Consider the following 24,910-nt stretch of genomic DNA (forward strand, 5'->3'; position numbering starts at 1 on the left):
AAGATAGAGCCACATATGCAAAAATGACTGAATTTTCCACTGGCTACCAGTGTCATGGCGACGCTTTAGTGCCAATAGCGAAACTATAGACCCACTGTCCACCCGCCGCTTTTTGTGCCGGATGTTGAAATAAAATGACCAACTTTGATCTCACGTCCTGGAGAAACAAAGCATTACTTAGTCACCCGGATGTGTTAACGTGCGATAAGAATGTTGTTTGACTGTAATATCGAGTTGTTTTCCTCGCGCATGCGAACAATAGGAATGATTAGTGATGTTGGAGGGCAGTTTCTTGATTGCCGCGTAGCACAGATAGGAAGCACAGTTTGACATCCTGCTGAATCCGGGAATAACGGGAACGAAAAGTAGCACATATGGTAGAGGAGCGCGTTTCGAAGGTGTTACAATAGGCTGCAATACAGACAATACGCCAAACATTTAATGTGTTGCTCTATCGCGTAGCTTCTGGCCATCCAAGCCGCTAACCTTTCTGAGTGTGCAGTACTTGAAGCGCAAGATATATAGTAACGAAATTTTCCTGCTCATGCATATCTACTGCGGATGTAGCTAGTGGTATCGCGAAGTGAGTGCTTGGCCAAGTGCGTTACAGTGGAACGTTCCACAGCACCTCGTGGTGGAACACTGGACTGCGAAACCCTACTATGGGCAAGAACGTGAAGAACTCGGACAATAAACACTCACGAAAGGGTAGACAAACGTTTACTGGCTGCGACGACGAACATACATATTAGCGAGAGTAAGCAAGATTCACGTAGTCACATGGCGTTTCCTCTTTGCATAAGGTGTATGCGCGTGAATGACTTTTTTTCAGTAGTTCAATTTCTTTTGTACCCGAGTGCTGCGGACGGTGTACTACCAAACGTACCGTTTGATCCCAATTCAATGTGGCATGCTACGATGATTTCTCGGAGAGTCTGCGCTTCATGTGAATCTGCGCTTCACGTCACGTCCTTGGCGCAGTGGTGGTGGGGACGCTACAGGCAGCTTTGAGCCTCGCAGACGAGGCCGGCAAATGTTACGCTTGTTTTGCCTCTTTCTGGTGATAAATTTCGTCACAACGCGTCTGAGAGTCCACTGCTTCTAAGAAACGCAAAAAGAAGGCGCGGTGTTTCTCTTCGGATTATCTGATTACCTTCCGGAAAATCAGACGTTGTACGCAATCATGTGGAAATCTTCTTCTCATGGCATCAAGTAAAGAACACTTCGCTCCGCAGTGCAACGCCGGCCGGACCATGTAGAGCGCTCCGCATTGCCCATCTCGCCACACTCGGCATAAAGCGGGGAAGGCGAGATCCTAGTCTTAAATGAACAAGCTGACGTGTACGTCGAATCTGTTCACGTTGAAAAAAGTAGTGTGACCGCCGAGCGCGCTAGTCTCTTGATGACGCAGGGTTCATGCTGCGGCATCTAAAGTTCTCGAAAATGACGGCGAATGGCGTTCTGGGCTTGTTGAGGCAGTTGGAATTTTGAGGCAGTTTCACTTTTGCGGGGCTTTATAGCGCTGAACGTGCGACATCATCAACTTCTTACAGCGAAGCTGTATAGCTCTACCTCCCAATGGGTCTGTCGTCTTTGTAGGCAACCACTCGGGAGGCGCGCGCCGCCTGCCCCGATGGGTCCCCTTAGAGCACCAGCAGGTGGCGCTCGCCTCCACGCATCCGCAGCAGCGGCTGCCATGCGGGGGAAAGAAAAGAAAAGAACCAGAAAGCTCGCATTCGTGCATAGCGTTCGCCACAAGCGTTTCTCGGTTAGGATTACGGTCGCATAAGCTGCAGTTGCCGGGAAGCGGCAACTGTAGCATACGAAGCAGAGAGTGACGTAACTACACTTTTATATGTAAAATAAGAACCCGCCTAGCAACCGATTTGTGTTGTGACAGTGCTATGGGAGGGCCACGTATACTGAGGACTCCTGAATAGTAGCGTGCATACGAGGCGCGGTGAAAGTGTGCTTAAGTGCATTTCTCTTGTGTCTGGTGCACTCTTTGTAGGTGCAGGAAGTAGCGGCGCATGCCAAGTCGCAGGCCGTTGAAACGTCTTAGGCTAATAATTAGGTAAAGTGCATGTGAATGTCCCCATGTGAATAATTTCAAGCTACGTCGCAAAGGGTAATCGTTCCAGTTGTCGTTCAATGATTCGCTGTCCAACCACGTTCAGAGCGCGGATTGGAGACAATGTTTTTCTGTTACATTCCGCGCTTCCTGATTCAGTACAGGGCCATTGTTTTGGGGTGGTCACAGATATATACAACGGACAGCCTAGAGCACACGTAGAACACTATTGCCTTTTTGTGCTTTAAGATTTAGCAAAGCACGAACGATTCGCTCGCGTCGGCATCTGGCCTCCTTCCCGTAGAACGGGAGTCTTTATCGCAGCCGCGTATCAATAATACATTAAAATAGGCGAGCGGATGCCCGATAAAGGAGTCGGATGATAAGAAGCGCCACAAAGGCGTATAGAAAAGAGACCCCGGTAGTGCCTGTGTGCACTACTCTCCGGTACCTCGTCGCTCGAGCTGTAAGCAGCGGAGATGGGTACCTTCAGCACCGTCACCGGCCGGTTGCTTATCCTTTTTATAGTGACTGCCAGTACTCTTGGAAAAGCCGCTGATGAACGGACACTGCAAGCCCGCCTAACTCCCGTAAGCTAAGCGTCGTCTTGATTATTCTAAGCAAGAATATTGATTGACCGGCAAATGTGTGCGTGTAACGCTGAAAATTTGAGTTGTTGAATACTGCCTGTTAGGTTTGCCAAGCGTGGACTAATGAATGCATGTGCGGAAAAATTGACCTGCTGGACATCTTGGAATGACGTCTTTCGATGTTTTCACTCCAACATTTATTTGTTGGTTTCAGAATGTTCAAGAATGTCAGAAGTAATTTTTTAGACCAACTGACTGCGTTTTAAAATGTGATGGCCTGTTCGTGGTTAGGGGGAGCAGGTGATATACGAAGAAACGCTTCTGTGGATTGTAATTGCGCTTAAAAACATTTACTACAACAGCTAGCAATTTTCTGCAACAGAGTTTCTTACATGCTCAAAATTAGATTACTACTAGCATCTTAAGACAAACACCCCGAGGCTATCGCTTTGGGATGTTCATAGCTCTCTCGCCGTATTTACAGAAACAGTGCCTTGTTCGGTAAAATGAATAAATTTGTCACAGTTTCGTTTCAAGGATATGAAAAAAAAAGCATCGAGCAGTCAGTCGTCTTGTCTGTGACGAGGCAAATGTCTGAACGCAGTGCGAGCTCATCAAGTACCACGGCTACCCCTGCGAGCTCAGCTACGCGACCACAGATGACGGGTACTTGCTCGAGGTGGACCACGTCCCTTATGGTCGCGAGGGTAGTCCTTCCGGCGTGGGCGACAAGAGGACACCTCGCTACCCGGTCCTTTTGGTGCCCGCCTTCACCAGCGCTTCGGACATGTGGTTCCTCAATTACCCTTCGCAAAGTCCTGGTAAGTGCTGAAACAATGTGTTCAATTGTTCCTCACACAGACGTTGGATGTGTGTCCCAAGGCGGAGATGATAAAAAAAATAGAAGTACGACGCTGAATGTTTGCGTATACCAAAAATCAGTGTCAAAACTGTGCACACGGCCATTCATCCAGCTGAGAAACGCAGACGTCAATTTCTTGAAACGCAGTCATAAAATATAGAAAAAGTGCTTTGTTTATCTCGGCAGCGTAAACATGCATCTGTGCAGCTGTGCCAAAATGCAGCTGGGGCTCCAGGAGAAAAACGTGATGCACTTTCCCTGCATTGTTCATGCTTCAGCAACAAAACCTTTTCTGAAAGATGTGGAAACGAGGGAGACAAAAAAAAAAAAACTTCTTTTGCGCACAACTCGCCCCAGGACGCTATCCATCGGGAGGCCTCGGCCGTGGGTGGAGACCGCAGTCTAGGGACCCTTGAGCTGCAGTCGTCCAACGTGCTCTTGTGACCAGATCAAGCTGGACCTTAGAGTCGGCGCAGTATTACTTCCCGCGTATTTTATAGCAAGCGTCATGTTGTGCTTGAGCAAACGTCGGCCTTCATTTATACCATCGCATTATTATAGAGCAGTTCTGATGAGTACCGCGCGGCATCTCTTTTTAGTGCTGATAGCGCTGGCGACGCTTCGGCTTGAAGTGCCCGACGTGTTCGACCCGCAGCTTAGAATCAAACAAACCGACGCCTTTTGACGCAGCACCAAATAGACGTCAAAAATACTGCTGCGCTTAGACATAAGCTGCTCTTTCTCTCGTTGTACGAAGTGTAGTTATGAAGAATAAAGCCTGTTGCTACTCTAGTCCGTATTTCTTGACTTCCGAAAAATAGGAGCAATGTTTTTATGAGTTGTGTTATGTGGTTATGTGTAAGTACATCAGCCGTCTCGTTTGCAAAACTGTCAACTTTGTTGCGTGTTCTTGTACTCTGTTCAGTATATTTCCTATTTATGAAAGTCTGCATGTCTCTATTTGTAATTTCCTCTATGCCTTCCTTTACTGTTTTGAGATACTTCGCAAATGCTTGTGCCCTTTGGCGTTTATAAGTGTTTTTCAGTGTACTTTATCTTTCTATTCCTAGTTTTACCTTAGACTAGGACTGATCGGTGCCATTAATGACAGCAATATCTTCTTCAATGTCATAAAAAATAGCGCAGCCAAAGACGTAATCATTCCTGACTTATTGCTTTCTGCAGGCTTCCTGCTAGCGGACAGGGGCTTTGACGTGTGGTCCATGAACTCGAGGGAAGCTAAGCCGTACTCTAACCACACGACCCTCTCTCAACGTGACTCCAAGTACTGGCGTTGGAGGTAAGCCATTATACCAAGCACGTACGAAAAAAGATGTCAAGACCACGAGGTGATACTTGTCAAGTATTCACTTTCCATACTGGTTCTGTCAGTGTTCAGAAACAGAACCATGATGTTCTAGCATGAAAATCAGTAGCTCTTGAAGACACTGCAATTACAATTTTGTCTTGGGTAGTACTTCACCGATAGGATCACAGCGTTATGAATTCGATGTTTCATTCGTCTCGCATCAGTTTGAACGCAGTGAGGTGTTGGGACTACGGCTCCCGTGAAAAGGTGAAATGGCCAGCCGAAAGCTGTTCGGTATAAGTCTCGAGCTCCAGCCTTCTAGTTAAATAGCTACCAGACGGTGGTCTTAGGAACCGAAAACGGTAAAGGCAAACGCACATTTAGACAACGTATAAGTGATTGGTCAGCCTTGCTTGCTGACACCAGCGAGTTATTTTGTTTTGGCAAAGGCATAGCGAGACCATCCTAATGCTTTGCCAGTAGTTCTACAAATTGCTATTTACTGCTGAAAACCTTGCTGTGAAGAAGCGAATTGCAAGCTTACACGAACGCAATAGTAAAGTACGAAAAGAAATTGCGCTCGCGCGTTACGCGCGCACGTGATCAGTTTATCTCGACATCCTGTTTCGCACCATTAAGTGCAACCACTGCGTTCATTGCTGCTTCTGTTTCCGTCGGAGGTTTAGATAACAGTGGTAAATGTTTTGCCACGATTGCAGCTTTGACGAAATCGGCCGCTACGACGTGGCGGCGGGCGTGGACCACGTTCTCAAGGCCACCGGTGCTCCCAAGCTCACAATAATGGCACTGTCCCAAGGTGTAACCATAACCCTTGTTTTCCTGTCCACGCGCCCGGAGTACAACGAAAAGGTGACTGGTTCTCCCAGACATGCCCAAGACACGCTTTAGTGGCTTTTTCGCATGAAGTGTTCTCGAGAATGCCAGTTTAAGAGGAAGCTTTAGCTCGGGCCCAACTCCAGATGCCGACCTATTCAAATACACGTAAAACGCGGAAATACTTTTCTTAAATGACCCCTTGGCCCATTGTAATGAAACTTGTTGCATTGCAGAGAGGAAGTTAAATTGTAGTTACTGTTGGAAGTGAAATCTTGATTTAGGGCCTGAAAGCTTCTACAAGGATTAAAAAAATTGTATGTAACAAAAACATGGAAGCCCAAAGTTTACAAACTTGTCCCTCTTGATGACAAACAGATATCGCCGTTCTGTAAACTGCATCGGTTAGGGCATCCAAAGCAGACAAATTTTATATATAAATTTGCAGCTTACGTGGATTTGGTACAATGTTTACAAGGGCTGCTTGATAGCTTCGTTTTCTGGGTATTCTGACAAGGCTTATAAAAAATTGACAGCTAAATCGAAAATTCGCTTCAAACAGTGTTTATATTTTATCTTTTTCTTTAAGACAAAACAACCCTCACCCAAATGTGGTGCAATGGCTGCCGAGAACAACGATTTCTCCTTTCCCATGCATTTCTATTGGAGCCCCCGAGCTGAATCAACGTTTAAATAGGTGGTAGCGTCCAGTGACGGGATTGTAGGACCAAAAATTCAACAACTCCTTTTTCTTTTATTCGAGAGTAAAAACAAAGCCACGTTTACTCTACTTTCTAGAGTGCTTGCTGTCTCCGAAGAGGCACGGTAACTCTTTTTGCAAGTGTGACTGATGCACTAATGGGATCGACCCTATGAAGGTGAAAATAGGATAGGTTACGCCCTCATACCTAAAGGCACAGAAAGGCTTTGAGCATTCCTCCTGTTTGTAACGTGTACAAAATGTCACACGTTTTATGAACAACAAACATTCGTGCAGGCACGGTTAATATAGTGAGGTAAAGATAACACAGATATCACGCAAATAGATAAGAAAGAGGGAATAGTATGAATGTTTTTCCAACCATATGATTAATTTTATTCTGGTGAACGTGCTGGAAGCCAGTTGAAGCACCAATATTTTGTTTTCCGTTCACTGAAGGACGCCGGGAACGAAAATCGGGAAGAGTGGAGGTGTTCCTTCGGTGCTGTTTCTTTCGCATTTCTGTGGCATCAGAAGCCATGAAACCTAGACTGATAAAAAAGAATTATCGCACGTTCATTTACGTGTTAGTTTGCCTCGGCGATACTGCCCAGAAGTTTCCGCTGATCGTCGGCTGTCTGAGCGCGATTGCCACTTTGCTTTAATTGACCCACAAATGTTGTGTTCGTTTTCACCGATCAAGAAATGATGTACCACGTCCGCTCCGCGAATACGGACATTTTGTTTTTGCGCGCAGGTCGACCTCGTGATCGCGTACGGTCCTGTGGCGAACATCACACATGCGGGCCCGCCATTGTCTGTGGCGATGCCTCTGCTTCCACCTGTGCTTGTGAGTTATTTATCTGGAAGAAATAGGCTGCGCCATGGAGCGTCGCCTATACTCTATACATACTATTGGCACTCCGTATATTCTTCATCGTTTTCACTACCCGTGATAAACTTTATCATAGACTTCATCTGCCACGGGCTCAACCAGAGAATGGACTGAATGAATGAAATGTTGCTTTCTTTGGCGGGGGAGGGGGGAGAGGGGAGGTCCCTCTACGAATTCGTGAAGGAGATAGGAACCCTACGAATGATTTGAACCCGCTTGGTTGGGGTCCACCTTGCCTGCCCTTTCCCCTTCACCTTCCCAGTTATGCTACGCCTTTTATTCGTTCTTTCTTTACGCTCCTTCCACCCTCTTCTGAGTTACCCATCATGACGAATAAAGGGTTCATTCATTCATTCATTCATTCATTCATTCATTCATTCATTCATTCTAATCAGCTCGTCGTGTGGCCGTGAACCAGGTCAGTGGCTTTAATCAATTTGTTGTGGATAATGCACAGCTCATGTATGAGTTGCCAGAATTTGCAATCAATCAATCAATCAATCAATCAATCAATCAAAAATGAATCAATCAATCAATCAATGTAACCTGCTGAACTGAGAATTCAATGCAGTCATCTAGTATTCGTTTTTGCCGCGCATGTCAGCACTGTGGCAACGACATGAAGGCAGGCGTTGCCACGTGAGCAGTGTGTTTAAATTAATAGTAACAGACAACAGCTGAGTGTTATGTTCCGATAAGCACTGGGACGGTAAAACTAACCTCACAGCCTGTTGCTTTTTTGCGCAGTTTGCACTTGACCCCTTGTGCAGGGGAGCTTACGTTGGAGTAAGCAGTGGCATGAAGCGGTTTTTCTCGAAGATATGTGAAGCCGCCACTGGCCGCCTGTGCTCTCCTGCGTTCACCTTAACGCTCTTAAGCAGTTCACGTCAGCTGAATAAGGTAAGCATTGAAACGCACTACTCGCGAAGACAAAAATAGAGTTATAGCTTTGCATGACATAAAACATGCCCTTATACGGGACACGTTACGGTTTCTGCGCATGCGCAGCTTTTTGCGTTCTGGCTACTGCGGTGACTGAACAACTCCAAGAAGGTAACATGGGGTGGTGTCTACTTAGTCGTTCTCTTCTTAATTTTTTTATTGGAGCTGTATACTCGCTCTATGTTATAAATAAAGTCTAATTCTATTTCCCAGTCACGTGGTCGTCTGGCGTTGAGTTCCTGCTAAAGTGCTATACCAAAACGTTTGCTATTACGTGTATTGGTTACATACTACAGTGTTGGAGAGCATAATGCGCAGTCTTGAGCGATTTGTTAGTGTGCAAGGAACCGCAGAGACTTTTAGAGGTACTGTCACTGATCTCTTCTTGCTTGGAAACATCTCGAGGACATTTTGTTCGTAATGGTGACACTTTTTTTCCAACTCTTCAACGTGAACCTGGTCAATCGCTTGCGATTTCAGACGCGGATTCCTGTGTACGTCGGGCATTTCCCTATGGGTACGACTGTACAAAACATGCGCCACTACCACCAGGTAAGCTGCCTAGTTCTTCACGGTGCGCTTTCCGACGCACGGTGAGATTGAGATTCTCCGCGGCGATCTTGTTGTGCGGTAACAAACTACTGTGCGAATTCCATTGTTGTTGGCGCTCTAAGTGCAAGCGCTGGCTGAAGTTTTGCGAATGCACTGCACGTATGTACAGTCAAAAATATTTTTTTCTATACCATAGCTACCACCGTTACCCTTAATGGGTCAGATAGAATTGTAGATAGGTACAAATGAAATTTTCTTTGTTATCGACTTTTTGTGCATGCATGCATGACGATAGATGCAACAAAAGGCTCGAAAGGCTGCTGCAAGACTTTTTATTGCCTTTCATTAAATCTCATTACACACTCAACAAAGCACGATTTTGACAGTCCGTGTTAGCAATTATTGCAGTCGTGGAAACAGTCTTTTTTTTTCCTTTAGCAAACCGCTTCAAATAGATTCTTGGTCTTTACCCCGGGAACCTTACCAAAAGTTTTTGTGAGGTCGTCATCATTGGTGCTAGTGACCAGCGCTGAGGAGGAGAGAAAAAATTGAATAGACAGAACATATGTTCATGTGTGCGGTATAACGATATATCCCAACCGACTCGGTCAACAGGATATTTTTAATAATTATATAATCAAGAACATTATAAAAGAGGAGTTCCGTCACAACCACTTCGGTGCAGTGCTTTGGCAAGTTTCTTTGTTAATATTCATTGAAGAAAAAAAATGCAACATACGAAATTCCTGACCTATACTAGGCCATAGTTAAGCAGGACAATATGTTATGGTATCGGTAATAGGAAAAATGGGACAACTAAGAAAATTGAACTACCGCCTATAATGTATTACAGACGCGATCGCGAAAAGTCTATTTAACATTGTATCAATACAAAATCGTAGTTTTGTCCGAAGGGAAAAGGATCGACCGCGATAACAAGGTATTAGAATATTATTATACGTAGTGAGGCTGTTAAAGTTTTGGTCATTATAAATTGCCGTAAACATTCACTACGTACGAAACACGGGAGGTGTCACGCGCCCAAAGGCACGCACACATTTCACTTGATGACCCCGATCACTCGTAGTCACGAATCTTGTGTGATGACGAGCGCAGGCAGTGGGGTGTGCGCATGAATGTTCCAAAGCGACCGTTCCGCGCTGCTGCTCCCTTAACCATTTCAAATCTGCCGCGATTCCGAACCTAAGCATCTAACGTGACCTCCAACACCGGACGCTCACGAAGGCAATGCGCTTAAAGGAACCAGGCTTCCCGGCTCTCGCTTTCTGGTTCTTTCTTGCGCCCACTGAGCATCACGTGACCTAAAAAAATAAAAAATATTGGCCACATATCTGCTTGCTTCGCTGCAAATGACGTCGACAGGCACTCCTGATACGTAATACCCTCTTTTCTCCACCCTCCCACCCCTCACGCTCAACACCTCCCCTCTCACTCCTCCCATGATGGATGCAATGGGGGTATTGCTGCATTCAATTTTCCCGCATTCGCCCTGCTCTCGCGCCATCTGTTGGGACCTTTTATTACTGTTGGCTTAAATCCGGCTACAGAGCAGCGGCTTCAGTCGGTTTGTCTTTAACGCGTAGCGTCTCTTCGACACCATTTCCAAACGCGTTTATTTTTTTTTACAAAAGTAAAAACCAGTCCAAAGTGTATTCTTAATTAAACGAACGCTGCGGATCACGGTTATGTACACATATTTTGCCTCAAATAGGCCTGAGGTTTCCTTTGCGCTGTATAATGTTGACGTGTATGATCCCGGCCACCAGTGCTAGTAGCTTGGTTGGTTTTGGCCGGGAGGTTGAATCGAGTGACCGACAGACCGACAGACAGATAAAGTTTTTAGCCTTTAGGTGGCCCAAGAACGACTGTCGTCGTAAAAAAACCGGCTCCCGGGCCGAGCGGTCTCACAATTCGGGCCATGTAGGCCTAGCATGCGTCGTACGGCGCCCCCATGATAAAACAGAGGATAGGGGTATGCAGGAACAGCAAATGTATAACGGATTTTGAATATTTGGAAGAATCATACACAACGTTTACTGGCTTCCTGGAGCATTCAAATTGAACAGGAAGCAATGCTTTAAAGTATTGTGCTAGCTTGTACCTTTCAGGTGGTGGCAGGGTTTGATGGTATGAAAGGGCTGAGCGGTTTTAAGATGTCTGCATGTGCCATGATGACACCGTGGCTACGACACTTTGCCGCTGAACAGAAGGTTGTGGGTTCAATCTCTCTGCCAGCAGGGACTTGGGAAGCGGTATGCAAAATCGCTCGCGAACGTAGCTTCGGGCCCATATCTGATAACCTCAGGTGACGAATTCGTCGCTCTCCCTAATAGCGTTGCTAGCGCCGCATCAAGCCACTTTCAGATCCAAGCCGACTAAATTACTGAAAGCGTACATAATTAGTAGACTTGTCTTAAGTTCCAATGGTTTCATCCTCGTGAGTTGATTGTGCGGATAATTCAAAGGCTGGATATTAACCAGAGCAAGATGCAAACGGTAAAAACATGGCCCGCAAGGTAACAGCTCGCTTCATGTAATTGCAGGCGACGTATGAGTAAGTCGGCACTGAGGAATTCAAGTTTTCAGGTTATATGCTGGTACCAGCTTGATCCAAAACCCATTTACACTTTTCCTAGTGTTTCAGTATTCTCTGAAGATGCAGAGAATACTTCATGCTAACCACTTTTTCAGATGTACAAGGCGAAAAACTTCGTGATGTACGACCATGGGGCGACGGAAAATCGCCAGCGGTACGGCCAGGTAAGCGACGCGGAATCAGCGCAAGGCTCTTTTATGTGATGACCGCGTGTGTTTTAAAGCATCGGGTGTGCCGTCCGCATATGCTTTCAGATAGGAGGAGCTGTCCAAAACGCTATAGCTTTTTTCTCGTGACTTCCACTATGCAACCTGGAGTGTCAAAATGAAATACGTTTGAAGAGGTAGGATCATGCATGGTATCGAATTACCGCAGTAAAAGTAAATATTTTGCAATGCTGGGTACACCTTCACAAGAAAATGGGGGCATTTTATCACACTATAATAAAGAAAATGCAATAGCTACTTTAAATCTTGGACAGAAAATTGCTCCGTTGATAAAGCGAAAGATGGAGCCTCTTTGTCGCAAGGGGTCTCTTGCTCTAATACGTGCATTTCAACTAGCCCTGTCTCATACCCTACATCAGTGTGCATTAGAGATGCAAATGTAATTAAGCTAGGGGCAATGTATTGCTTTCCCTTCGCCGCCCTCCAGACAAAAATTTTTACTCATTTTTGTTTTGTTGTGCAGTAGCATTTTTTTCATCTGCCTATGGTCACTTCATATTAATAAGAATCGTGCTTGTTTTGTTCTTTTGGCTGAGGCTTTCGGTAAGTAATCGGTGCACTCTATTTTATAATGTGAAATGTCCGAATTGCTTTTGTGTGTTTCAGCTGACGATGCTCCGCAGAGAACACCATAAAACAAACAAATAAGTTACTGCGGAAATCCGTAACTACTCATCCGCGTATAACTTTTTTTTCTGAAAGCTCGTATGAGTTTATTAATGCGAACGCATTATATGCCCCATTACGCGAAAATCCGCCGTTGTCGTCGTCGGCGTGACCGAAGGACGGTACCAAAAATGGCCGACGGCTTGAGTAAAAACGCGTCAAAAATGGTCGGATTGACGTCAGATTTGTCAGACAGTTTTCTGTGAACGAAGTGAATTAATGGAATTGAAAAGATAATTTGGTATATTTTGGTCTGGGTAGGAATCGAACCCGGGCCTCCGGGGTGGGAGACAAGCCCGCTTCCCCCGATTATGGCCGACTGTGGTATCTTCTATGTCTTTAATTGTGCCGCTTTTTCAACCTACACTAGGGCATCTAGGATGTTTGTAGCAAACAAGCCATGTGGGGAGTATACGTGCCGAGCATTATTCTGCAAGAATTCACTCGAAATAAACCATCCGATTATTGGCCAGTCCACCATAGTGGAACTTATTCGGAGGAGCACCACACAACGGGACAAGGGAAGACAACGCAAGGGCGCAGACTAACAACTAGCTCTCGTTTGAAGGAGCATTCACACTGAAAGACGGTGCGCAAATAGTTGAAATCCGTTCACTGCGACGCCAAATGGTCAACGCATCCAGCAACCCGAGCACACAGCCACGTGACTCTGATCTTGTCCCGCCATTCAGCGTTTCTCCGAATAAGTTTCTAAACGTGCCAACAAGCCCAATTTTCAACTCATCTGCTCGATTTTGGGTATGAGCCATATATTCATTAGATACCGACAGCAAGATGGCCGGGTTCAGTGCAGTCATGCGTGCCTTGCGTTGACGTTCGCAGGTGGCGCCCCCAGCTTACCCTCTGGAACGTATCACCACCTCCATTGCTCTATTCACATCCGAGGGAGACTTTGTGGCTGACACCCGTGACGTGGAGGACTTGGTGACCAGACTCGGATCGAGCGTGATTCTCCACCGCGTGGTTCCCGAGAAAACGTTTGCGCACGTGGACTTCGCTTTGGGTTACCGTGCCAATAAACTCGTGCACAATATGGCCATCGACATCATCCGACAGCATGCGACACGGAGGTCGTGAAAACTGTTTGCCTTGAGAATGGAACCGTAGCTTCCTCATACCATCATTGACAAAGCGCCATAATTTGTGCTAAGGATATAAGGATGGCAGGATACTCGGCGTTTTGCGTAAATTAAGGAGTGTACAGAAACAGGGGATTTCTCTGTAGATACAGGTAAACTTTAGTTTACAAGACGACATTCAAGACACTATTCTAGGTACTGTTCTACAAGATGCTACAACACGCAATACATCCGGATGGGATTTGAATAACTGAAGGAGTGAAACTATCATCTTGTGTGACAGATGATGTATCAGTTTTACAATAGAAATATTGTGATGGCTGAGTGACCTTTGGTGTTGTAAGTGTTTGGAAACGTATCTGTCACCGTAAGTTTGCCGAATAAAATTTGAGTAGAGTTGCAGGCTGTGTTGCTGATTTTGTACACTCTGGACAAACGAACGTCTTGGCGTCTTGTTTCCAGGTCTCGTCCCTGATCATGTTGCAGTGCTCTTCATGGCGTTAGCAAGTCGCAACTACAGTGATTGGCAGATTGTGGTGACAGCGAGTGCAACTGGCAAGAAAATTTAAATAAGCCTCAGAGGCATTTGCTCATTGCACTTATTGAGAGAGGCAATACTTGCAATATTGTATTGGCTACTTCTTTATGCATAGCCATCATGCACATGCGCTTCGATTCTACTTGTCAATATGCGTGCACGCTGACTAAAAAAAGTCACAGGCCTGCGCGGCCCACGCAGCACAGTAACCGCGCAAACTGAAGGAGAGCCTCCATACGAGTTCCTTTTTCGGCAGCACGCACTAGAGGTTTCGTACTGCAAACGATGTTGGAACAAACAAGGTTTAATAAAATGAAAAGAGATACATCGCGAGAACATTCGGAGCGCGCGCACAAAGAAGCACATCTCAGCGTTCCACACCAACTACTGATGATGATAGCTTTGGCAATGCCACCCAACGATAACACTCGGCCATTCCGGCCCAATGTCTATGCTCAGTCAGTCAGTAACATAGTCCTGGAGATATCGTCGTCTCGTTCGTTGTCGCTCACTTTGTCTAGGCCCAGATAGTCCCTTTTAGTGCGATAGCAATTATATGGACACTTCAACCGGATTTCTGCCGTCGCCGTCGTCGTCGCCGTCGTCGTCGCCGTCGCCGTCACCGTGAGGTTCGCTATACATAAAATCTTCGCCGCGCGCCGTATGCCCGAGCGGAAGCGTGCGGGGCCGCGCGCTATCACGGAGAGCGAACGCACTCAATCACCCACGCGCAAGCAAGGCAGCGGGAAGCCAGCGCCGGAGGGAGCGCGGGAGGGGGGGCGCACTTCTACTCTGCCAACAACCGCGCTCGTCGCTCGCTCGCCCGCACCCGCTCTTATCTCCACACGGCTCTGACCTTTATGCGCCGTGCATTCGCCGCTCAGTTTCCACTGAAGCGATAGACCGCACGTACCTTCGCCGTGGCGGCGTATGCGCTCGCTGCCAGCGTTTTGACAGTCGTTGTCTGCAGTCATTCAGTGTGATCTATTCATGTTTCTTTGTGCGCGCTCACACCACGCTTGTTCATTCAGTTAGTACTAGTCGGGCGACATTTTCCGACGCACGCTACACATGCAATGCTGCCCGGATCGGCAGTGCAGCGCTACAGGTGTGTCCCTTCGCACGCGCTGCCCACAGGAAGCGCTTCTCATCAACACCACCGTTTAACACGCGTCTTCTCGTGGTCATCGAGTCTCTCTTCATGTCGGTCTACTTACGCCGCAGCACACCTGCTTACTTAATCAGCTCATGTTTACTACAATTCATATTGCTATCAAAGCCGCTCACCTTACTTCGTATGACATTGCTGTGTTGCTATCGCATTCATTGCTTCGCCCTTAGGGCGAAACTGTGACATTTTTTTCTTTTGGACTAAAATAACTGGACTTATGTACTCAAACCCACTGTCTCGGATCAGTTCACAAGCCTTGATCTGGTCGGTGATTTGCTGAAGCACCAGTCGTTCTGCCCATGAAGCTAGGTAAGGGGGTCGGCTCACTGGTGTACTTCTCGGTTCTACCTGAATGGTCATGTTCGCCACAGACGTGCGTCTGAGTTCCTTGGTGTGCATTACAAAGCACTCTCGGTGTCGGTTCAACAACTCACACAGCTCTTCTTTCTGTGCTTCTGTCAAAGACGGCCCGATCTTGACTACCTCAGCCTTTATTGGTGATATCGCCTTTGTTGCTTGTTCGACGTTGTTGACCACTTGCGGAGAAGATGCTACCCCACCAGGATTATCAAGCTCAACACGATCACTATGCTTCACTACGTGACCTTTCTTTAAAGTGATGTCTGATCGCAATAGATTCATGATTGGGAGGCTTGTCTTCCCATCTTTCAATTCACACAAGAAGTCCAGCTCATTGTCTCTAGAGAAAAACACAAGACCGTTTGGTTCCAGACAATCAAAGACCACGGTAACTCACTGAACCGTGTTACCTTTAACCTTAACCTACTCACTGGGAGACAACGCCACTCGCTCATGTTGGCTGTTGATTTCAGTCTCACTTAGTAACAGGACATCTCCCTCATCCAGCAGCATGGTGGTGCCTTCTTTCCTCGGCAGCACAACATCAGGTGAGTCGATGATGTCCTTTCCCACCATAACATGAAGGCACCGTCCGGAACTGCGTGCCTCCTGACGCCCTTGAACAGGTTACTGTCAGCTTCTTAATAAGCCTCGATCTCGGCCATTGTTTCGCAAGTTCCAGCAATACAGCGTAAATACTCATAGTTACTTGGACTTCTTTGCCTAGCTGCATGGTACATTTTGACTTTATCAATGTGATCTGTGCACCAGGGTCCAGAATAACGGCTGCAGGGTCGCCACTGACTCTTGCAGTTTTCAATGACTGTGACCGTCCGGACCATTCGTCCTCATCACCTGAAGTGTGTTTCCCTTGAACCATGCCCTTCTTTGCCGCCAAAAGTGCATTTATTTTCATGCCGTGGACACGGGCAATCTCGTGCGAGATGAAAATTCTTGACAATTGTAGCACATTGGTTCCTGTCAGCGTGTCTGCTTCACGGCGTTCTCGTCCTGTCGTGACGGTGGTTCGCTTCTCTTCGAAAATCACGCAGGCTTCTGGTCCCTGTGTCTTCGATCTGTCATGAACTTCGCTTCGCGGTTTTTCTCGAAGCACTCATAACTGTTAATGTCGCGCAGCAGGTCAATAATGGAATCATGGACACGGCTCCTTATGGCGTGACTCAATTCTCTCGACGCCAGTCCTGTGACAATTTCTTCTTTTGTTTTCTCCACAGTGAGGTCAAGGCGCCCACAAACTTTTATCTTTGTCACGAAGGTAGTTCTCGTAGTGCTCCCCTATGCTTTGGACGCGCTGTTGCATGAGCCTCCTCCACTGCTGTGTCTTCGATTGTGGACGAACGAAGGCATCTCGAAAGGCGGCTTCGCAGGATGGCCACGAAGCACAACTTCCTCCCGTGGACTGCAGCCAGTCGCGCGCAGGAGCCGACAGCTTTAACTTCGCCACGGCGAGGTTCTTTTCGTCACTCCATCCCGCCAAGCTTGCCGTTTTGTTGAACTCGGCAATACATTACTTCGCATCAATGTCACGGTCCAGCCTGGAAAATGTTGACACGGTTGCTGACACGTCGGGAGTCACTTCTCAATTGTGAGGATGGTGCAACAGCAACAGCGGAATGCCGACGACATGAGGACAGTGAGATAACGACAACTGTAGTACGACGATCACGCGACGATCTCAGCATGACGACAGCCAGGTGAAGAAACTTGAATAACGACGATAGCATGACTACAACGGCGTGATCAACTGCGACGAAATCACGATTGAGTGATGACCGCATGATTACGACAGAATGAAGAACAAGGGATCACGTCGATGAATCGACGAAGGTGGTAAGACAACGAGATTGGGAACGACAGCGTTACGTTGATGGCATGATGGCCACGGTATGACGACGACTGTGTGAAGAAGATGGCTCGCGAAGACGGCATAACGAGAGTCTGATGAGAAAGCCGAAATGACGACGAAGTCCCGACCAGGAACTGATACCTAATGGCACAAGTAATCGAATAACTTGGACCACTGGGTCCAACTATAAGGCATGGCGAGCGCGAGATCGGAAAGCTGAAATGACGACGAGGAACGACCACAATGGCATCACGATGGCGGTGTGAGAAGGAGTACAAGACGATGTATGACGATGATGGCGTGACAACAACGGTGTGACGAAACGGATGACAAAGCCGGAATGACGGACGATGCAACGACCACGACAGCATCACAACCATGAGCCCATATCTAGTGACCCAAGCTATTAGACAACTTGGGCCACTGGGTGTGGGGTCGAAGACGTGACGATGGCAGGACGAGAATAAAATCATGAGCATGGAATGACGACGACGGAACGACCACAACGGCATCACGACCAGGACCACATTCCCATTGGCCAAAGAAAGTAGATAACTTGGGCCCCTGGGTCAGCGTGATAGGCTAGTTAGAGAGCTAGATAGATAGATAGATAGATAATAGATAAATAGATAGATAGATAAGCTCAAAACGGCTAAAGCAGGCAAATAATACTATTCGCATTAAAAAAGAGAAATTCTCGACGAACGCCAGGCCTATATTAACACCTGTCAAAGTCTACGTGTGAATCTAAAGAAGTGACCAATCCTCCTCGGGGTTATAAGCCATGGTTCGCGGCCCCAACAAACAATTGTAATGAATCATCCCTGCTTTCCGCAGATAATTTGCAACATCTAATTTTTCAGTGGAAGACGAGCAAAAGCCTTTCGCGGCAATGCGGGGCGGCCTTACCAAGCTTTCGTTGTAGAGTTCCCCATCTAAGTCTTTGCCTTCATAGAGCTGGTTTATCCATAACTAACCTCTGCTCTTCTTGCAATCAACCAGAAACTATGGACCATTTTTTTTCTTTCTTGCCGCCGCTTCTCCTCTCTCTCTCCGCAGAATGTTCCTCATATTTCCAGCTTTAGCGCTTACCGCACCAAATATTTTGTCCTTTGGTGCCAGTCAGTTAGGCACAGGCCACGGGTCAATGATTACTGCTATACACAAGTTCATTTAAGCGTCAGGAAGGTTTCGCTGCTAGAGCACCGACTGTGGGAGCTTTATTTTTATTTTATCCTAAATTTATGTATAGCCCCTCAAGAAATTTCTATTAGCATTTAGTTGCCTAATGCTTCGTTTTGAATGTTTGCCTTCACCCCCTATTGGTATTTTGTCAGAAGAACTTTTCAAACAACCCAGTGTGGCCAATCCCCCCTGTGGGTACGAGCCATGTTTTGAAGCAACAGCCTCAGCAATTTTCAGAATTCATAAAGGGCAGGCTCGAGACGCAAGTGAAGAGGAAGAAGAAGCTGATTCGTTCCTGGCGGCTGGTCGCACGTCCGAAAACATGCCCAAGCACTCTGTCAGGAAGAACAAGAAGCGATCGGCGAAGAGCATCCCAGTGAGGCACGGAGAGTCGCGACAGAAATCGCCATGCGCTACGACCGTGGTTCGAATTGATGATCCTGTACCCTTGACGTCCACTGGTACTTTAGTCTACCCCGAAGAACCACCACCATCATCCATCAAGGTGACCTTCCCGAAATCGATGAGAACTGCACTTTCAGTGGCCAAAAACATAATAGCGAGGCCGAAAAAAGCGTCACCCTTGCCTGCTTACAGCCAACTGGCAATACCTGGGGAATCGCTACCACTAACAACCAGTTCGACCAAGGCCAAACAGAAACAAGTGTCGCAACCAGCAATTGAAGCTGCATTCCCGACACGGAGTCAGACGCCACCACTAGCGTCAGGAATCAGCATAGCCGAACCTGGAGAGTCTTCACCATCGGATACCACGGCCAAGATGAAAGAGGTGCAAACGTCAGTCGCCAGGACCACTGTCGCGAATCAAAAGAAACCGCTGACCACTGCGACCACCAACACCTCGACGAAACCTGCGGTGTCGCCACTATCAATGGCCCATACCTCTGTGGTGGAACCAAACAAATCATGGTCTTTAATAAACCTCGCTTCGAAAGTACTCGGTGGACGGCGACCATCAGTGGCCGAGACATTGGCGACGAGACCTAGCGAAATAGCATCATCAGCGACCGAGATCATAACGACAAAATCGAAACCGCGGCCACTGTCATCAGAAGAGACAACCATGTTTAAATCTAAGGAAGCGCCGACCTTACGTTCCACTTCGGCAACCCGTGGCAGGGACGTCGAGCCGACGTCGAGCTTGACCGAGTCCCCGGTGCAGAGCCTGTTCATTTTCGGACACGGTGGCTTCCAGCGGGGTGTGCTTGCCTTCGCTTGCGTTGCTGTGTTCGTGTCATACACGCAGAGCTTCTTGCTCGTGTCGGAGTCGGTCCCCGTGAAACACTGGTGCAAGGCGGACCTGCAACGCGCCTCCAGATTGGCTGAGCCTTACACCAGGTGGATGAATGCCAGTGTACCGCGCTACGGCAACGAAAGCTTCGGTCAGTGCACGCGTGCCGAACCATCGCTGATCGACGGCACAGGTAGCATGCCGCAGGTACGATGCGCAGGAAGTGTCCATTTTTAACGCGATAGCGTTGAGGGCACCGTGTCGCAGAAAAAAAAAATCCATCTCCCGCTAAAGGGAACCATGTGTGGATGGTTCCCTTTAGCGGTACTAGACGAAACGGTCGTCTTATGCTTCATAGCCATTGGCTGGCAGCTTAGAAATCATACCGTGTGTTATACAGGGCGTATATGGAACGGGAAAATGACAGTGAGAACACAGGGCAAGCGCTGACGTTCGCGCTATCATTTTTTATTTTGTCATGACATCTTTTATAGGAGCAAACGTCGAAATACTGGTGACACGTGACGGATCGCCTCTTCATCTTTCTTGTATGCTCCGTTCCTTCACGTAAACGTTCCTTTCTGTTCAAAGAAAGTGTTCATTGTATGATCTCGTAACGCACTGTGATGATATGCGCTTTATAATATACGTAATATAGTCTTACTTGCCGTTGACTTGTATGTTTTGAGGAAGTGACGGTGTAGAGTGCGAAAGTAAAGTTTGAATTATTTTATAGCTTAACCTATTCTCAGAAGCAAGATGAGTGGAAAAGCTTTATTCCAGGTCTCTTAGGCCTAAAGGGACCACTTAATATTAATTCCCCTACCCTTTCGAGCACCCCAGTCTCGTGCTTCAGACAAGTTTGTTGGGTGGGAATTTCCTACTGTGGCTCAAAATATTTATTGTTTCGCAGGTGCCGTGCGATCGCTGGGAGTACGACAAAAACCAGTCCAAGTTGTCCATTGTCGCCGAGTGGGACCTTGTCTGCCAGCGGAAAAGGTTGAAACAGGTAACCAGCGATTGGAGTTTTCGGGTAAAGATAAAAAAAAAACACCACGACGAAGGAGTACGCGGTCCGTAGTTGCCTGTATTCGGTTTTCGTGGAATCGAAATCGAAACTAAATTAGGTATTGGTAGCAAATACTAATGCATCTTCAGCGCACTAAGTGACACGCTTTTCCCACATCTCCGGACATAATGGAACCCATGTCCCCATGACACGTTGACACATACTACACACAAAGCATGATAGCCCGCGTAATTTACCTGACCAGTGAAACTGGACTACTGTGAATTTCCCGGTGAGAATCGAGAATAGCTGCTTTATACACGGCAGTTAAAAATTTTCTGCTGCGTAAGCTCAGAGTCCCGAACCGAAACATTTTCGTTCCAGCTTTTGTTGCGGTTCAAGGAAAATGGTTCACTTCCGGGTCAACTTCGGAGCGAAAAAATAACGTTTCGAACTGGTTCGATGCAGTACAAGTTCATTTGCATAACCGAAAAATATATCAGGAAACCAGCATAAACTTACGCTGTAGAACACAGAGTCATCTACTCTGCTACTCTTTGCTGAAGGAAGGGTAGAGGAGGAAAACATCGGCAGAACCCACTTCACAATAACTGCTGACGGTAATGAGTTTAGCATTGAATAAATTAGCGACACAAGGTATTTTCACCGTTGAAGCGAGTTATGTGTGAAGCGTGGACTGGAGCGAGATTACTCTATTGCGTTTCCCCAAGAACATGGATGGATGAATGAATGCGATGAGCGTACCCTTTGAAACGGGGTGGTAGGTTGCGCCACCTAGCTCTTAATATTTTGTCTGATATCCTACCTATAGTTTTGGGAAAACACACAGATACAAAGACTTTCAAGCATCAAACTTTTTGAACCATTACTGAGAACTCTGTTTTTGTACGTCTCCGTTGTTTGTGGTGTCCCTACTTTTCTGCCACCAAGCCTCCAATCGCCTCTTACCAATCTCTATATTTCCCCCTGCAATCCCTGAACCCAAGGGCTTCAAGAAGGCCAGATGAACCTAGACTTGCAGCTGGGTAGATGTCTTCACATTCCAATAAAACATGTTCCATCGTTTCCCTAGCGTTACCGCAGCAAGCACGTGCGTCTTCGACCTTGCTGTACCTCGCTTTGTAACTACACGTTCTAAGGCATCCTGATCCCGCTTCGAAAAGTAAGGAGCTTCCCTATGAGTTATCATCAATTGTTTCTTTCCTGTTTCATTTCCTTCCTTTGAGATAGATAGTGATAGCAGGTTTCTTTTCCATTGCCGCCACCCACGAAATTGTCTCAGCTTCTCTCACTTTGCGTTTGACGTTCTTGGTTGCCGCATTGCTGACCATACCGGTCGCATACTTGCTGGCAAGCTTCCTAGTTCTTTTCCTCCACTGTGAGTCAACGTTTATGCCTCTACAACACTCGGGGCCCTCTAGCGCCGCCACCGTGAAGTCAGCGCGTGTTGCGCGGGTGCGTGGCGAACGCTGAAAAACGTGTAATTCGGCAACTGGGCTCCCCTCCACGCTTCGATGATGATGGTGACTTAATTGCGTCAACTTTGAAACGGGGTGGTGACAAATAGTTGACCAGGTATGCTATACAGGCTTTTCATCCTAGCATTTTTGTGTACATCTGCTTAATCTTTTCTCTCTTCCTCACAACTTCTATATCTACCTTTTACCGCTACCTATGCGTGTAACGATACATTGACAATCGTACTGTTTTTTTTTCTAAAATCAGGGGGAAATGGCGTGAAATTTAGTACGACTTAACCGCAACCTACACGTATGATACCGTCGGATTGTAATCTGAATATACCAGAAAACATAATTACATTACGGGGAAACTAAAGCACAAACCTTTTCTAGCATTTCTATACGATTCACACAGCGGCGCACCCGATCGGTGCGCCCCCGGGGCCTTGCGTCTAGTCGGGCGCGCGGATTAGTACAAACACCCCCTCCCTAGCTACGCTCCCTGCGGAGCGTTGCGCTGAACTGGAAGGCGGCAGCGCTGCTCTTGCGTGCGCGAGATTGAGCCGGGATCGCCAGCTCACCCTCGCACGCTTTCCGCGGCACATACAGCATACGTCACGCGGCTACGATATTATCGCCCGTGGACCTTATACGGAACCGCACGGCGACGGCGACACCGGCGGCATAAATGCGCCTGGAGCGTCCATATAATCGCTATCGTAATAAAATTGACAGAGATATGATGGAGGCACCTGGCCCGAAGACGGGTAATTACAGAGCGCCGCGTTGAGGATTTGGTGTTGCAATAGACGTTAAATTGCTGTACAATGTGAACCGAACCGTTACTTCGTTCTGCTGCTTGTAGGTTGTCTGGGCGTGCTTCATGATAGGCGGCGCCGTGGCCGTGCCCACACTGGGCCTCACAGCCGACGCCGTGGGAAGGCGGCCAGTGTTAATAGGCGCCGTGCTCCTGCTTCTGCTATCCGGCACGGGAGCCTGCCTTTCCAAATCCCTGGCAGGGTTTGCGGCTCTGCGGTTCGTGTCAGCGGCATCGTCCGGCGCGCTTGACGTTACCTCGACGGTATGCATACAGGCGATCTTTGGAGTTGAGAAGAGTTGCGATTTGGACTTGTTGGTGCGTCAGCATTGCATAGGTTGGCATACTCACTCATGAGGCGACTCACTAAGACTCACCAAGACTCACCAAGACTCCCTCAGACTCACTTACACTCACTTAGACTCACTTAGACTCACTTAGACTCAGACGTACCGGGTGAACAGAATTGTAGTAAGTCGAAAGAATGCCGGAGTCTGAGTGCAAGCGAGGGGCCCGGATTAGAAGAATTTTGGTGAATCCGAGTCCGAGTGAGCTTGGCTGAGTAGAAGTTTGGTGAGTTTCAGTTCGAGTAATCCCTAAGCCAAAAAATATAATTTGTGAGTGAGTCTGTGTGAATTCTATTTGTTCTGACGTGCTATGGGGCATCAATGTACTAGAAGTAGTCATCTACTATAGTACTAGTGTGCTTCCATGTACTATTTGGGCTACACTAAACGCCTTCGTGATCGATCTTTCGAGACCATGGTTGTCATTGTGTCATATCAACAAACCTTTAATACCTTGATTATTTGGACAAATTGATTTATTTCAGGGGGAAAAAGTACGTCACAAAATCTGATGTATCTATAGTTTAAGCCGGTGGAAGCTCATGACCACATAAATTGGCAGATCGTTTTAACAGGCGTGATAAAGTCTGAAAAGTGATAGGAACGAAAACAAGAGGAAATGCAGGACGTTTTGAATTAGAAGTTAGCGAACAAGAAGCATTTGACTGCAACTACGAAGTTATTAGTCACATTAGTGACATGCCAGGGTTTTCCATATTTTAGCAGCACAACATTACAACTTCCTTTATTCCCCCCCCCCCCCCCCCCCCAGCTCCCTCCGGCGCTGGCTTCCCGCTTCCTTGCTTGCGCGTGGGAGAGATAAGAGACTGTGCGGACGAGCGACGAGCGCGGTTGTTGGCAGAGAAGTACCCCCCCCCCTGCTCCCTCCGGCGCTGGCTTTCCGCTTCCTTGCTTGCACGTGGGAGATTAAGTGCGTTCGCTCTCCGTGGTAGCGCGCGTCCCCGCACGCTTCGGCTGGGGCATACGGCGCGCGGTGAAGATTTTATCTATACGGAACCTCACGGCGACGGCGACGGCGACGACGACGCCGACGGCAGAAATCCGGTTGAAGTGTCCATATAATTGCTATCGCAATAAAAGAGAGAACTAAGATAACGGAAAGGTCGGTGCTTCAGTCAGGATAGTTGGTCTTCGTTCTTTTGTGCTTCATATTTTGCGAAAGTGCCATTTAACCTGATTATCTGCGTAAAGAAGCACACCCCTGCGCCAGTGGGTATCTTACCACGCATCCGGAGTTCAGACACCGTTTTTCTGAGGAGCCGCCAAGTTAAGCCACGGCCGGGCTCGACTGGCGCGCGCGCGCTCGCTTCTTACGGCCTTCTCACCCGTCGGGGAAACAATGGGAAAGTTTCTCAGCACGTTTCGCCACCCGTCGGCGGTAGGGGCGCTGCGACCCTGACCCTTCCTCCCCTGCGCCGCGTGCATGCGCTTGCCTTCGCGCTCGCACGATCGTTTTCCCGCGCATTTTATTCGGTGCTTGGTCAGTGTTGTTCAGTA

General features: G+C 47.5%; 1 protein-coding gene across 2 annotated transcripts; it reads left to right on the top strand.

The window, feature by feature from the left end:
• The first annotated feature begins 2,479 nt into the window (after positions 1-2,479).
• Positions 2,480-13,765, top strand: LOC119464187 (gastric triacylglycerol lipase). Of its 2 annotated transcripts, XM_037725048.2 has the most exons (9): positions 2,482-2,661; positions 3,266-3,482; positions 4,709-4,823; positions 5,552-5,702; positions 7,124-7,216; positions 8,009-8,161; positions 8,684-8,755; positions 11,468-11,536; positions 13,109-13,765. In XM_037725048.2, exons 1-9 carry the CDS (start codon positions 2,551-2,553, stop codon positions 13,361-13,363), a joined length of 1,236 nt encoding a protein of 411 aa, XP_037580976.1. In that variant the 5' UTR covers positions 2,482-2,550; the 3' UTR covers positions 13,364-13,765. The 2 variants fall into 2 exon arrangements, with proteins under 2 accessions (XP_049511518.1, XP_037580976.1); XM_049655561.1 differs by lacking the exon at positions 8,009-8,161 and having other exon boundaries at positions 2,480-2,661.
• Positions 13,766-24,910: the final 11,145 nt, after the last annotated feature.

Source organism: Dermacentor silvarum, chromosome 9 (assembly GCF_013339745.2).
Source record: "Dermacentor silvarum isolate Dsil-2018 chromosome 9, BIME_Dsil_1.4, whole genome shotgun sequence".
In the NCBI taxonomy this organism is placed as follows: Eukaryota; Metazoa; Arthropoda; class Arachnida; order Ixodida; family Ixodidae; genus Dermacentor; species Dermacentor silvarum.